A 16,210-nucleotide genomic window follows, 5' to 3' on the forward strand; every position below is an offset into this window, starting at 1 on the left:
TAATTATATTTTACGATGTTTATTTATAATTTGTTTATTATTCTATTCTAAAAAGGTTTTTCGGTTGAACCACCGTTGGACCGGTTAGACCAATAAACCAGTGAACCAGTGACTATAGTGGTTTGATGACCAGTCCGGTTCTCAGAACCTTGTTAAAACATAAAAATTAAAATTATTGAAAAATATGAGTAGCAAAAGAAAATAGAGTAGAGACGGTGGAAGTAGAGGATTTTTTAAAAGAGAGACACACAGTGAGGTTTCCAACAACGCCGGAAAAAGGTATAAGAGAGAGAATGTAAAATGCATAAACAGTAAAATAGTAAATAAAGAAAGAAAATAAACAGATTGGAGTAAAATAATGATGAGAAAACAGTTAAGGTCTTAGAGATGTTTACTTTTCCGGATTATAATGTCTTACCAACTATTTTAACAATGAGTGATTCGTTTTATGACAAACCATAAGTGATTAAAACCTAATATCTTAGCGATTTAATCTCCTCTGATCTTACTAAAACGCCACAGACAAGGTTAGTTAATTCAGATCAGAGGGTGAAGTTCAGAAAACTAGTTTAGCACCACAAAAACCTCAATTACCCAAAGCTAACCGGATTTTATGTCACATATCTAATTAGCCCAGGTAAATTACAGTTTAGGAGGAGTGTTTTCAAGCTGTAGCTCAAGCGAGATAGCTCTCTCGAGAATCACAAGAGCTCATGTAGAAAAAATGGTCATACTCTCGTTCCACCCCAGATTCATAAGATTAAGAACGAAAACAACACCTTAGAATTGAATCATACATTAACTAAAATAGAAGAATAATAACCTTAATTCATAGAAATAAATAGAGCTTCTAACCTTAACCAGGAGGTTTAGTTGCTCATAACTTTATAAAGAAAATAGGTTTCTGAAAAGTGAAGAAGAAGATCTGATGTGATCTCCTCTATTTAGACCTCATTGATCTCTTCCTTAAATACTAAATGCTAAACCTAAAAGATATTATTTTAAATTAAAAATTACAAAGATAAAATAAGATAAGCCTAAGAAGTGCTAAAATCCACATGGAGGTCCAATAGCATGTGAAACGGACAGCAAGCTAGCGTTCAACGCTAAGAGAGGAGTTGCGCTTCTAACTTCTTACCCCCTTGCTGGCGTTGAACGCCAGTTTGGGCGTTCAGCGTCCATGGGGGAGCTGACAGCATTTTTGTTTCTTGCTCCAAGTTTCTCCAAACTGCTTTGAATTTCACCTAAAACCATAAAAACACAAAAAAAAAAACTCAAAGTAGCATTCAAAGGTGAATTTTGCACTAAAATATACTAAAACTTAATAAAATCTAACTAAAAATAATATAAAAACAACGAAAAAATGGTATAAGATGCTCATGCATAAGCTATATTTGTGGAGAAATAAGGTGATAATGATATTTCCTATATTCACTTCACCCCAGAAGCTAGAAAGGCCCTAGCGAAACCTTACAACAATATCATTAAGATTCTCGGAAAAAAACTTCAGTTATACTAACATCATTCACAAGCTCAAGAGTGTATGAAGAACAAAAGGAGGTATGAAGTCTTAGACGTTAAATATGGGTATTTTCTTGTCAAATTCAATCGTATGGAGGACAGGAATTGAGTCCTCTTAGGAGGTGATAAACTCTATTTTATTATTCTAAATTGTGTTAAAAAATATGGAGTTTATCAACTAACTTAAACAATTTTGGCTTAATTAACTGAGTTTTTTAAATTTTGCTTCTAATGAAATTATGTGTGAAAAATATTATTTTTCTTCTTTTAATTGTTAATTTCTTAATCTCTTTTTGTGCCATTTGATGTTGTGATAAAATTTCTTTAAGTGTTTCAGGATTAAGGTGCATCAACGGCCAAAGGATGGTACATAATGGAACCAAGAAGCAAATTTGGAAAGTAATTCGCAAGAAAAGCTGTCTAGCAACTCGCTTAAACGAGATTTTCTCGCTTAAACAATACTTTCTTACCTAAATGAGAATCTCGCACGCACGAGATTTTCTCGCGTGCACGAGATCGGATCATGTGCCTTGATTAATGAAGCACGTGTATTCACATGCTTTCCAAGGGCCCCGGCAGTTGTGTGAGATGGTATTTGGAAGCTAAGATGAAGGAGAAAAGGCTACGTTATAACATACACACTTATTTTTCTTTTTCTAGAGTTTGGGAGTTTGAATTCTAGAGAGAGAAGTTCCAACTTATTTCTAGAATGTAAGGGTTTCTTATGAATTTTTCTCTTGTTTTTAGGTTTTAATTTGTTTAATTGTAATTCTTAGTTTATAATTTCTAGTTTCGCTATTCTAATTTTTTAGAATTTCTTGTTACTTCCTCTAGTTTGCTATTTTAGTTTATGGACCCTAGTTGAATTCTCAACTTTTTTTAATGAATTTAATATTTTATGCTTTATTCTTACTTGCTTGAGTTGTTATTGTCAATTTCTTACATTAGGGAGTAATAAATTTTTATTATTCTTGCAAAGGGATTGATAAAATGTCTTACTTAATTATAGATCAGAGTAGATTTTGTATTCTTGACTTGGGTTGGGAACTTGGGTGAACTTGAGTTACTAATGTCCAAGTTGATTGATAATTTAGAGATGTTAATTAATCTTGTTTGTGCAAACGCTAATATTTTACTAATTCAATTAGTAAGTTGGTTAGGACTTGTGGATTAGGATTAATTAAGACTAACGATTTTTTTCAATTTGTAGAGATTAACAAATTAGTTTTGTTCTTTGTAATTATTATGTTATGGTTAGTGCCAAGGATAGTGATTCTTAATTCTCAACCCTTGCCAAGATCTTTTTCATATTTGAATTTACTTTCTTCTATTAGTTAGTTATCCTAATTATTCTTAGTTTAAATTTCTCTTACCATTTAGATATTGCTTACTCTTTAACTTTTTGCTATTTAATCCGTTAATTGCGATCAAAATCCTCAATTTTCCCATAGCCAATGATAATGCACTCAATTGTGATTCTAAAGGAGAATGACCCGAGATTAAACTCCCGGTTATTGATTTAAATTGTGACATCTATCTACTTAATATACTAAAACTGTGTTTTTCTCCAACTAATAAAAGTGGTGTTAATTTTTCATGAACTCTTTTTTCCTCCCAAATAAAAGTACTATTCTCTCTTCTAACTTTATTTTTAGAAAAATATCTTTATTATAATTATATTACAATTATATTACAATTAGCATTTAATGAATAATGCATGATTATACTAATTTAAGAAAATATCTTTATTATAATTACACATAAAATGAATATTTAATGCATTATCAACTAATGAAAGTGAGGTGTTAATTTCTCATGAATTTATTTTTCCTTTAAAATGAAAGCACTATTATCTCTTCTAAATTTATTTTAGAAATATATTTATTATAATTATATTACAATTATATTACAATTAGCATTTAATAAATAATACATGATTATACTAATTTAGAAAAATATCTTTATTTTGATTATATAAAATCAATATTTAATAACTTATTAAATTAATTATCAATCAAAAGTATTGTTAATCATTTTAATTATATTGATACAATTCTAATTCTTATTTATTATGTAATAATTTTATTAGTGGCAAGTTGTTAAGTCAATGGTGACCCATTTATAATAATAATAATAATAATAATAATAATAATAATAATAATAATAATAATAATAATAATAATAATAATAGATATCAATAATTAAATGCTAAAAGAGATAAATACCAAATCGGTATCTGAAAGATTTTGGCGCTGACAAAATGATATCTGATTTTTGTTATTAATTAACAAAATAGTTTCTAAAAGATTTTAAAATTTGACAAGCGTATCTCCGAGCTCGCCGGAGCAAATCTCCGGCAAGTATAATGCTGATATGGCCACCGTATTTTGGTGACCTGGCAAACCACCCCCAAACCCTAATCCCTCCCTACCCAACGCAACCCCCTCCCTCTCCCTCCCCATCGCAGCCCTCCCCCTACCCAACGTAACCCCCTCTCTCTCCCTTCCCATCGCATCCCACTAACGCCCACTCCCCCTTCTCTTTCCCTCCCATCGCAGACTCCCTTCCCTCTCCCTCCCTTCGTAGCCCCCTAATCCCAACGCACACTCCCTCCTTCCTTCTCCCTCCTCATCACAGCTCCCTCTCTAATGCATATTCTCTCTTCCTCCCTCAACACCATCACTCGCAGCAACAACAACCTCAACATCAATCGCAAAAGTTACGTTCCATTTTGTCAAATTTTAAAATTTGTTAGAGACCATTTTGTCAATAACAAAAGTTAGGTACCATTTTGTCAGCGTCAGAATTTTTCGGATACCGATTTAGTATTTACCTCAATGCTAAAATTATTATCAAATATTGTCTATTTAATTTCAATTAATTAACAAATTAAATTTTGGTTGTTATGTTTTATTTTCTACATAATTATGTTAATTGTCAATCATTATATATCAAATTAGCATTTAATACATAAATATATTAATTATCAATAATTTTTTATAATTATACATAAAATTAGTATTTAATATATAATTATGTTAATTGTCAATAATTTTAATTTTTAATCATTCTAATATAATTTTAAATTAATCGTAATTTTTGGCAAGTTGATATTGATATCTACCTCAAAAAATTAAAACAAAAATCTATAATTCTAATCATGATAAAAATGTAGATGATATGATATGGCTTATTCAATCACGGTAAATATATGATGTATAACGTAAATAAAAAATTAACTTAATAATAACTAATTTATATAATTATTTTTGTTCTAATAAAAGCTATATATAGTATTTTTTTTGTGTTTCGTGAGTAATATATTCATATATTTAGTAATATATTTTTTGAGGCAAAAAATACTATATATAGCCTTTATTAAAACAAAAATAATTATATAAATTAGTTATTATTAAGTTAATTTTTTATTATTTACGTTATACATCAAATATTTACTATGATTGACTAAGCCATTATCATATCATATACATTTTTATCATGATTAGAATCATAGATTTTGTTTTAATTTTTTAAGGTAGATATCAATATCAACTTGTTGAAAATTATGATTAATTTAAAATTATATTACAATGGTTGAAAATTTAAATTTAAATATATGATTCATTTAAATATATTTAGTAACAATTAACATAATTATGTATTAAATACTAATTTCATGTATAATTATAACAAAATTATTGACAATTAACATAATTATGTAGAAAATAAAACATAACAACTAAAATTTAATTTGTTAACTAATTGAAGCTAGGTAGACAATGTTTGATAATTATTTTAGCATTTAATTATTGATATCTATTATTATTATTATTATTATTATTATCAATATAAATGGGTCACCATTAACGTAATAATTTGCCACTAATAAAATTATTGCATAATAAATGAGAATTAGAATTGTATCAATATAATTAAAATGATTAAAAATATTCTTGATTGATAATTAGTTTAATAATATATTAAATATTGATTTTATATAATTAAAATAAAGATATTTTTTTAAATTAGTATAATCATGCATTATTCATTAAATACTAATTTTAATATAATTGTAATATTGTAATATAATTATAATAAATATATTTTTCTAAAATAAATTTAGAAAAGATAATGGTGCTTTTCATTTTGGAGGGAAAATAAATTCACGAAGAATTAACACTTCACTTTCATTAGTTGATAATGCATTAAATATTTATTTTATGTAATTATAATAAAGATATTTTTCTAAATTAGTATAATCATGTATTATTTATTAAATGCTAATTGTAATATAATTATAATAAAGATATTTTTCTACATTGAGAGAATGTTGCTTTCATTTGGGAGGGAAAAAGAGTTAATGAGTTTTATTTTTATTTGGACTTTAGGGTTTAATGGGTGTCATGCTCAAACATAAATAGTGTCTTCAGAGTTTCGGTCCGAAATACATACTAAAGCCGCCTCCGCAGCTCTTTTTCCATCAGAAGAATTGTGATTCAGCCCTATTAGGGATATAGAAGACTTTGGTTGAAGAAGATCAAAAAAATCAAACTCTTTCAATCATGCTCACGAATTAAGGTACGCTTCCGCATTCAAGTATTTCATTCTTAATGATTTAACATGAATGATCTTGGGGTTAAAAAATTCTAAAAATTTCTAACATACCATACATATATTATTTTCTAAAATGTTGTAAGTGAAGTTTGAGCTCTAAACTTTAAATTTAAAAATTTTATTATTTATCATTATCTATCCAATCTTTTAAATAAACATATAAAAAAATTTGTTTGTATCTTGTTAGATATAGAGGTGAACGCGGATCGAATCGGATCGGATATGGCCGAAATTTTGATCCAATCCGCACTAAAATCATCGGATCAGATCGGATCTAATATCCGCAGCTTTTAAGTTTGAATCCGATCCAATCTGATATGCACATTTGCAGATCGGATATTGGATATATCCGCAAAATACAAAAATATTTTTAGAAACTTATTTTTTTAAATATCAATAAAATTCTTTTTTTCTAGTCTTTTAAATATGCCTAATCTTAAAATAATATTAAATATATTTTTCTTAAATAATAAATTAAAATAATATAACATATATGATAATTATTAGTTGAAATAAAATAAAAAAACATTTACTTATTTATTTCTTTATTTTTGCGTATACGCGGATATGCGGATACCTACACAAAATTTGTAATCCGATCCAATAATCTTGTGATTATTGTGGATCGGATCCATATTCGTAATTTTCGGATCGAATTCGGATAAATACTGCAGATATGTAGATTAAATCCGATCCATGAATACCTTTCATTAAATCTTAAACTCATTTAAAATTTTAACCAAATTTATTTATTTATTTATTTTTTGTTAACAAGCTCGTCAATAGACTTCATGCTAGGTTAGATTGTCAGACTTAGATATTTAAACAAGTTTTAAACAGATCAAAAACTAGATTCGGATTGAACAACTATAATACATCATAGTATTTTAACGATAAAACCTGACCTATTTCTGTCCCTCGAACAAAGTAAAAACAAGGTATGATACTACATATAAAAATGTAAATTTTTCAAAAATTACTGGGAAAAAAAAACCTGTGCAAAGAACGACAACAAGGGATAAAAATGGGGTGAGTATTCTTAAAAAGAGATCAGGTAGACGACTATAGTGAAAGGTGTTCTAAGATTCCACCAAGTAGGGCTTCCAAAAGAAAAAATAAAAAATAAAAAATTTGCTCATGATTATTTGTAGGGTTTCCAAAAGACCAAAACCGAGACTGAAGCACCAGTGATTCTGTAGAATCATTGAATAGGACTAGAAGTAGGAGTAGAAGTTCAGCCCCCTCTTACCAGCAACTTTTGTTATCAGCTTTTCAATTTTTGGGGCTTTCTTGTCTCTTTCTATTCCTAATGGTGTGTCCCTTTGCCCCATTCATCATGCTATTGTAAGTTCTAAGTTCCCTTTCACACGTACACAATTGATTAAAATATATTTTTAATATAAATTTTATATTTTAATAGATATTTCATATAAATAATTAATTTAATAATTGAGTTTTTTTATACACGTAACTAACATGATTAATAGATTATTTGCCTAAATGCTTTTGTGACATAAGCACAATTCTTTATCTAAAATATATATTTTTTAATTCACCAAAGTCTTATGTTTAAGAAAATGATAGCCCCAGCCCCCATTGTATAGGCCATATCTCTAAGCTTATCTTATCAACTATGTTTATAAACTTTAAAATATTTGTAAATTATTCACCAATAAAAATTTATGAATATTAACTTAAGATTTTAATTTGCATTTATAAAGAGTTGATTTGTTTTGTCTAAATAAAGAGTTGATTAGTGGGAAAATTTATTCACCAATAAAAAATTTATGAAAATTAACTTAAGATTTGTTTTGTCTAAATAAAGAGTTGATTAGTGGGGAAAAAAAATCCTTGTTGTCAAGGACATATGATTCTCTAAAGTGAAAGAAATTAAAAATAAAAAAGTAATTATCATTAATTTATAATATATATAAATTTTATTATTTTAATTAAAGATATAATTTCATTTTTTTTACTTTAAAAGAACTTAATCTATTGTGAAAAATATATACTTATATTTTTAACTAAATATGATTAAATTTGTACTCAAGCGAAGAGAAGAACTTGAAAAAAAGAACGAAATTTATATAAAAACACAATTAAATTAAATTCATTTCCAAATGATTTACCAAGTCCACTTTACTATTTTGTAAATTGTAATTTGACTAATTGTAACTGTGGCATGTGATGCGATTTTCACTGCACTTTGCGGCTTGCGCGACGGTTTATCCGGATCGCCGTTCCCGCGAAATTAGCTTGTTATAGTTTTTAATTAATAATTAATCATTTTGTTTATGGAATTAATTTCATAATCAAAAAATAATTTAAACTATAGCATTTTTTCTGGTCAGAATAATGCAATGCCAAATGTGTCGCATTCGGAAAGTCCCACACACACAGATATGGAGGGACCCAACTTTGGGATTCGCGTTAGCCAAACAAGTCTTCCACTGTGGGACCCACTGTTCTTTCTTTTCACCGTTTCCTTTGAAAACGAAACGCTCGCTCACTCACTCTCACACTATTTCTTACCACTCAATTTAAGGCTCTGTTTGGCGCGCGCCAAGTCCCTCTCTCATTCGCTGTCATGCTAGTAAATACTACTAATAGTCAAATTTCTTCTATTTCATGCATTAATTGTTTTTTATTTCTTGAAAAATTCTATTATAATATAGTACTCTTATTAGTTAACCTTTTAATAAAGAATTTAATTATAATGTACAGATATAGTAAAATATTTTATATAATTATTTAAATATATTTATTTTTTAGATCATATTTATATAATTAATATAAAAATAGTTATTTTATTAATGTAATATACATAATTTGATACATATAAAATTTTATTTTGTATTAATGATGTATTAAAGTTAAATTCTTTAATAAAATGAAAATTTTGCATCACTAGACGTTAGTGTGTTTTTGTTCCTTTTTTGTTGTAGATATCACTAAATGTATTTAATTCTAAAAATTTATTTATATGTTTGTTAGTTTTGTGATATTTATTTTGTTTGATCTCAATTCTAGTTCTATTTTAGTAAAAATAAAATTGAATAAATAATTCTTGGAAGCCTTATCTAATAATTAAATATAAAGAAATTAAATTTAACATAATATTTTTATTTTCAAATAAAAGATATCCTGTACTATATATATATATATATATATTCATTTCTTTTCCTTTTTAATATTCAAACAAAAAATATTTATAATTAAAAATTTACCATTTTAACTAATCCATATTTCTTATTATCGCACACACATTGTTTAACCTCTAAAACAGTGGATTAATTTTCATATCAGTCCTTATTGAAGATTGAAAAAATTTTAGATATTTTAAGTAATATTTTATTTTAATTAAAAACGGCCACACATTAATATATAAATAAAGAAGGGTGCGTTTAAACGAACCAAATAATTTTGTGCTTATTAGATGCATCATTTTTTTTTATATAAAGTTAAATTTATTAAATAAAAATCATAAGATATTATAAAAAAAATATTGATAGATTTATATACATGAATAAATTGTAATATAATATTTTAAAAATAATAAGTATAATTTTTATTTTAAAATAAATAAATATAAAGTATATAAATATGTACAAAAATATTTTTTATTTATTAAGATTAATTATTATACAGTATTTTTTTAGTTATAAAATAATTAAGTTATTTTATATTAATTAAAAATAATTAGATTATTCATTAAAAAATTTTAAAATATTGTAATAGGTAATTTTGTACAAAAAATATTATTATATAATACAATTTTTTATCTAAATATTTATAAACATATATTTTATTGTGCACAAGGTTATCATGTGATATTAATATGTGTTTTAAAATATTATATATAATACATGAAAAATGTTATTATTTTTTTTTACACTTTTGAACAAATATTTCTGAATTTTATTATTTATATTCTTAAAAAATAAAAATAAACATATTATTTTTATTTTTTATAAAACATTGGTAAAAATTTGCTTCTAAAGATTACATATATAAACGCACTTCCGATTATAAATCTTTACATATGTACATATTAGTTTGTGGACTTTATTGGTACGTATACAATAATTCTCTATCTCACTGATAGTTTTTAAATTAGTCAAGGTGAATAATATTGGTAATGAATAAATAAATAAATAAATACATTTTTAACCTTTCTACTGGAGTTATCAGTTATTTATTAAATTATAGCTAGATAATTAGTTTTATTTTTATTTTTTTGAATTTTACTTTGTAGTAATAACGAAACATCGATTTTATGTAAAATAAAAAAAAATTCATGAAAATAAAAACTATATATAATTATATGAAAATTACATATATATAATTATATAAAAATATTAATTATAATTATAAAATTTTCATGTCATTCTATAAAATTTGCTTTTTGTAAAAATAAATTTTTATTTATATTAAAAACTAAAAATAATGTTATTTATTTTCTATTTCTATTTTTTAAGAGTATAAACAAAAGAATTTTACTTAAAAGTGTGAAAACATAAAAATATTAACATTTTCATGTATTATATATTTTAAATAAAATTCATGTTTATAAATATTTGGATAAAAAATTATATTATATAATAATATTTTTTAAACCAAATTAACTACTATAATATTTTTTATTTTTTTTAACGAATAGTATAATTAGTTTTTAAGTAAAGATAAAATATTTGAAATTAAAGATAATATTGCATAATAATTAATATTAATAAAAAATATTTTTATATGTTTTATATTTATTTATATTAAAATAAAAAATTATAATTATTATTTTAAAAATATTATATATATACATACTAATATATCTTATATTTATAATTTCTATCGATACTTCTTTATAATATTTTTTAATTTTTATTTAATAAAATTTAATAATTTATAAAAAATAGTACATCCAATGCATACAAAATTATTATTGGGCTAGTTTTAGAAATACCCAAAAAAAAAAAAACAAAACAAAACAGAAACAAATGTGGAGATGAACAGAGAAGAAAGAACGAAAATGATGATGATATGATGGAACCAAAACAAGATTAGATTGCCTCAGAAAAAACACTGTCCTCATATTCATTCATTCATTCTTTCTCTCAGTAGTAATTCTTTACTTCGCTTCCAATCTACGTTCACTTCACTTCCAATCTCCATTTCCCGTTACGTTTCGGATCTTTCTCCACATAATATTGCCGCCATTACCACAATTCTTTCTCTTTCTTCTCTTCTCTCTTTCCATTCTTTCTTTTTATACTCTTGGTAAGTTTTTTTTTTATTTTTTTATTTTTTTGACAAGAAAAACTGTTACTGTCGTGTTTGGATGCTATATTTTATTATTTTTTTTTATCACTGTCTGTTTTCTACTTGTTTTATTTGAAGGAAGTGTGGAAGGAGAAAAAAAAGTGACTCTTGGGTTGAAAGGAAACGAATCGATAATTGTGATTTTGTGTTCTTTTCTTTGATTATGAATGTAGGTTTCGCTTCAATTGTTTTTCCATGTAGAAGGATTTTTTTTCCCTTAAAAAATAATAAATTCTCGTTACAATCTTTCTCGGAAGCCAAACAGAGCTCTAACTTTTGTATTAATTTTCTGATTTTATTTTATTTTAAGTTTTTGTTCATTTTTCTATTCACTTTCTGAATTCAATTATGCCAAAACCCTCTTTTTCCCCTAATATTATGATATGATGTATGGTTCTGTTTTACATCGTTGTTGATTTTCTCTATTAGGTATGTGTTTTCTCTTTTCTGTTGTTTTCTTATCTTTGTATTGCAACAAATTTGGAAGGAGGAAAAAAAAATTAAGAATTTTTTTTTTTTTTGGTGGGATGAATGAATGGTTTATTGGGACTTTTAAGTCAACTCTCAACTACACTTGTCACTGTCTTGGGGAATGGGGAGGAATTGCAATCCATCATCATTCATTAAAATTGTTCATTGAATGCTACAAGTTTTTAGCAAGTCTATGTGCATCTCCTTTAGTGTGAAACAATGCATTCAATTGTGTTTCCAATTTCACGTGGCTTCAATGTTTCAATGTTGTCTGGATCCCCATTACTCTATCATTCTGTGTTTGGTAGAAAAAAAACAAAGTACCTCCCTTAAATTTGATTTGCATTTTTGTTTTTTTTCATCTTCAAAGATCAGTAATTTAGTTCAGTATGTCATGGCTTGTGTCCTAACCCTGATTTTTGTTTCTTTTTTCTTTTGAGATATGAAGTATGAACTTTAGTGATGTTAATAAATGCAATTTAATTTAAGAGACATGTTGTAGATTGTTCTGCTAATCCAGTGATATGATTGTTAGGTCCACAACTTTAGTAGACTGTTAAGCATTTTAATTTTTTACCATAAATTTCATATGCTTTGGAACTGATTCACTTGTGAACATTTTCTTTGACAGATAACTGCCATATATTATGTGAGGAACTAGTTTGCAGCATAGAATTGTGACTGGTGAAAATTTGAGTTTATGTTTGTGCGATGCAATTCAGTGAAAAGAGAAGTGATGAGTTGTTGAAACCTTCTGAGGACATGGTATTTGGTTTGGAACTAAGAAAGTTCAGCTCAAAACGGCATAGCAGCTTGAAGACCGCAAAAGAAAGTTCCGTGTTGCCCCAAACAAGTCGAATTCCGAAGGATGAGGATAAGTTGAAATTGAAGAGCAGCATTGGTGCAGAACACCATGATATGAAGCATAAAGCGAAGAAGGATGCAGAGTGGAAGATTGAGAATCGAGGGAGCTTTAAGAGAAATGCAACTGATAGCGATGAGCTTGTCAAGCACATGTCGAATTTGCCAGGTTATCTCCTGCAACCTGATAGAGGACACAAGTCCCAGGAGAAGGCCTTCAATGTTGGTGTTCTAGATTGGTCTCGGCTCGAGAAATGGAACCACAACCACAACCATATCCCAGTTCTGTCTAGCAACTTTGCAGCATTCAGTAGCAGTGAATCATCATCAAGAGCAGTTACAAAATTGTCTACTAGAAGTGTCAGTTTCAGGGAAAAAAATGATGAGAAAAAGGGTTTGGCTTCTTCCTCAAGAACCAGGCCATCTAAAAAGAATAGGGAATGCCTTCCGGGAAATTCTAAACTTCTCTTTCCGGATGGCCGACAATCTGGATCTTCTAGAAGCAAAACTAAGTGCACTGATGAGCAGAGAATGGCACCCTTGGCATTTGAGTCCTTAAGCAAAACTCATTCAGATGTATCGCTTGAGAGGCGGAAGAGGAATGATCATAGTAAAAGAACTTTACAAGATGGAAATTCCACTTCAAATTCAAGGCGGCACCATGGGGTCTCACATGTTCCGAAAGAAATTTCTCAGCAGAATACGAACAGCTGGCAAGAGTATAGCCGCAATAAAAAGGAAAGACATCATAAGTTAAGCTCTGATATCGGACAGCCAGCAGTAATATCAAAGAACAAAGAGGTCTCTTTAAGATCTAAGAAAGTGAATTCAAGCAGCAGGGAAATTGGGAAAAAGGTGGATCAGTTGCAGCAGTCAGATTCCAACAACGGTCACAAACATTGCCATGATTTCCGGCTTTCTGAGTTAAGATCATCTTCTGATGAAAAGCGTTCAGAATCTAGCCAGAGTAGTTCGTCATATATTTCCCTTCCTGATCAGGTTTGTGCTGAAGATGTATGTCCTGAAATCCCTCGTTCAAGTACGCTCAGTTCCGGGGTTGAGTTTACATCTTTGGAAAGAGTTAGACGCAGCACTGGTGCTAGTCTGGATATGGATTGTTCTTCTGTTGTGTCTGAGACACCTGCTTATGCCAATAGGATTTCTAAACGTCGTTCATTAGGAGCTTACTCCGATGCTGATTTGTTTGGCACCAACCAAAGAAATCAGAGCGTTTTAAGTAATATAAAGGAACCACTGAGCCAAGAATCGGCAGAGCTGACTTCATCCAGCCGGAGGGGCAGGAATATATCCCACAGTCGCCGGTTTAGCTTCAGCTTAAGTCGGATCGGAAGAAGTTTCAGCTTCAAAGAGCCCCCTACACTTCCACGATCTAGTGCTAATTATGTTGGTGCGAAGTCTGGTCCAGTCACGCCTGAATGTTCCATTCGTTGGGATAATCCTGGCAAAGAGAAGGCAAGTAGTACCCGGACCAACCCTAGCCCCTTGCGGAGGTTATTAGATCCTATACTGAGGCACAAGGCATCAAGTATACACCATTCTGCTGAAAGCAGTCAGACACAAAAGGGAAGCATGAATTCAGTTAGCTTCGCGGCATTAAGAGTTGATGAACTACAGCCTTCTGAAAGAAGCAAGGGATCAATGGTTCATGGCCTTTTGCAGCTTACAATGAAAAATGGACTACCTCTGTTTAAATTTGTGCTCAACAATGAGAAAAATATTTTTGCTGCTACCAGGAGAAGTTTGTCACCACTGGAGAAGGATGTTTGGGACGCATATTTTACATTCTACCTCGTCAATGAAATCAAGAAAAAGAGCGTTGGATGGATGAGTCATGGTAGCAAAGGAAAAAGCTCCGGTTATGCCTACAATTGCATTGCTCAGATGAAGTTTTCCAGCTCTAAAATCACCAAGCCAATCGATCAGAACTCTAACAGGCAGCGAATGGTTAAAGAATATGTCCTCATCGCCCAGACGGAACATGGACAGCCGAAGCTCGTTCAGAGCAGCGAGATTGCGGCCGTTGTCATTGAGACACCTTGGGAAAACACGAGCAATGAAGCAATGCATAGTGATACTGATTTGCTGAAGCATGGATGCTTAAGGTGCTTGTCCAATGAAAGATGCTTGTGCAGCAGTTCAGGAGAAAATGACGTGTGTACCACCAAAGTTATACTCCCAGGTGGTGTTCATGGATCACCAAACAAAGGTGAACCGTCACCATTGATATTTCGGTGGAGAACTGGTGGTTCATGTGATTGTGGGGGTTGGGACATTGGTTGCAAACTGCTTGTCCTCTCTAACCAGAAGCAGCAAAGTTCAGACGTTCCGAAATTTCCAAAACCTTTCCATGACCGTTTTCAACTTTATGCCGAGGTACAGCTTCCACACTTCTTATATATGTCAATTTAGTTATTGTCACACTAATTAAAAAGAAAAAAGGCGTAAAATCAAGAATTGATTACAAAACTGCTGGTCAACATTCTCTTATTTAGTAACAAATTTAGAGTGTAGATGTTTCATTGTTTATTGTACTTGGAATGTGCGGAGACTGGGGAATAAAGATATAACTTTTTAAATAAATGGCACTTTGAAATCCAAGGATGATATATGTATATATTTCAAAGTGAACCAAGAAAATTTTTCTATATTATGATCTGGATTGTTGTACTAGATAACAATTTCTCATAGCATACCTGTCATAACTCTCAGGAAGGAGATAAGCAAGACACACCCATTTTCGCCTTGTCACCGTTGAAGGATGGATTCTACTCGGTTGAGTTCCATTCATCAGTCACTTATTTACAGGCATTCTTCATCGCTGTCGCCGTTTTGAGCTGCCAGAAATTTCCAAGCTTTTTGGAAATGGGTAGCATGCTTGAAGATAACCTTAAGGAACCTAGTTCCAAGAACAACAACAGGCCTCAAGGAAAAGCACCCTTAAAGTACACTCCAATTCCACCACTCTCTCCTGTAGGAAGAGTTTGATTTGATGAGGGTTTTTTCTTTTTTTATTTATCTATTTTTTCTCCCGGTTTATAGTTAGCTTTTAATGATCTACAAGTAGCTGAGAAGAGTAGCAATTTAATGCACTTAAACACATTTCTCTAGCCCCTCCAAACTTTTTTCTTTCCACCCTTTTCATACATGCAATCTGGTATAGCATTAGTCCTTTCACCAGAGAACATGTTGTTGCAGATATGGTTATGCTCATTGTGCTCTTTTTATTCATTGTACAAAAGAAACCGCTGCAACATCAGCATCTTTGTACAAAGCAAACCTTCAATAAATGAAACCAGTAGGGTTTATCCTCTGCAGTATGAACTACAAAAGCAGTCTTATATGCTTGGAAGTGAAATTGTCCGGGGAAGTTTTATGTATTTGATGTATAAATCAACATATAAATTCACTT

The 16,210-nt window shown here is 29.2% G+C and overlaps 1 protein-coding gene across 3 annotated transcripts; it reads left to right on the forward strand.

The window, feature by feature from the left end:
- Window positions 1-11,067: 11,067 nt before the first annotated feature.
- LOC107625647 (uncharacterized) lies at window positions 11,068-16,130 on the forward strand. 3 transcript variants are annotated; one of them, XM_016328340.3, is made up of 3 exons: window positions 11,068-11,406; window positions 12,551-15,174; window positions 15,511-16,130. In XM_016328340.3, exons 2-3 carry the CDS (start codon window positions 12,631-12,633, stop codon window positions 15,784-15,786), a joined length of 2,820 nt encoding a protein of 939 aa, XP_016183826.2. In that variant the 5' UTR covers window positions 11,068-11,406; window positions 12,551-12,630; the 3' UTR covers window positions 15,787-16,130. The 3 variants fall into 3 exon arrangements, with proteins under 3 accessions (XP_016183826.2, XP_016183828.2, XP_088359797.1); XM_016328342.3 differs by lacking the exon at window positions 11,068-11,406 and adding an exon at window positions 11,514-11,617; XM_088503671.1 differs by lacking the exon at window positions 11,068-11,406 and adding an exon at window positions 12,031-12,239.
- The last annotated feature ends 80 nt before the right edge of the window (window positions 16,131-16,210 follow it).

This window comes from Arachis ipaensis, chromosome B2 (assembly GCF_059453495.1).
Source record: "Arachis ipaensis isolate K30076 ecotype BB chromosome B2, ASM5945349v1, whole genome shotgun sequence".
Classification (NCBI taxonomy): domain Eukaryota; kingdom Viridiplantae; phylum Streptophyta; class Magnoliopsida; order Fabales; family Fabaceae; genus Arachis; species Arachis ipaensis.

What these genes read in the sequence shown, in the direction of transcription:
- LOC107625647 (XM_016328340.3), top strand. Translation starts at nt 12,631, where the DNA reads ATGCAATTCAGTGAAAAGAGAAGTGATGAGTTGTTGAAACCTTCTGAG. An exon ending in GTTTTCAACTTTATGCCGAG is followed by an intron (nt 15,175 to 15,510) that starts GTACAGCTTCCA and finishes CATAACTCTCAG; the next exon opens with GAAGGAGATAAGCAAGACAC.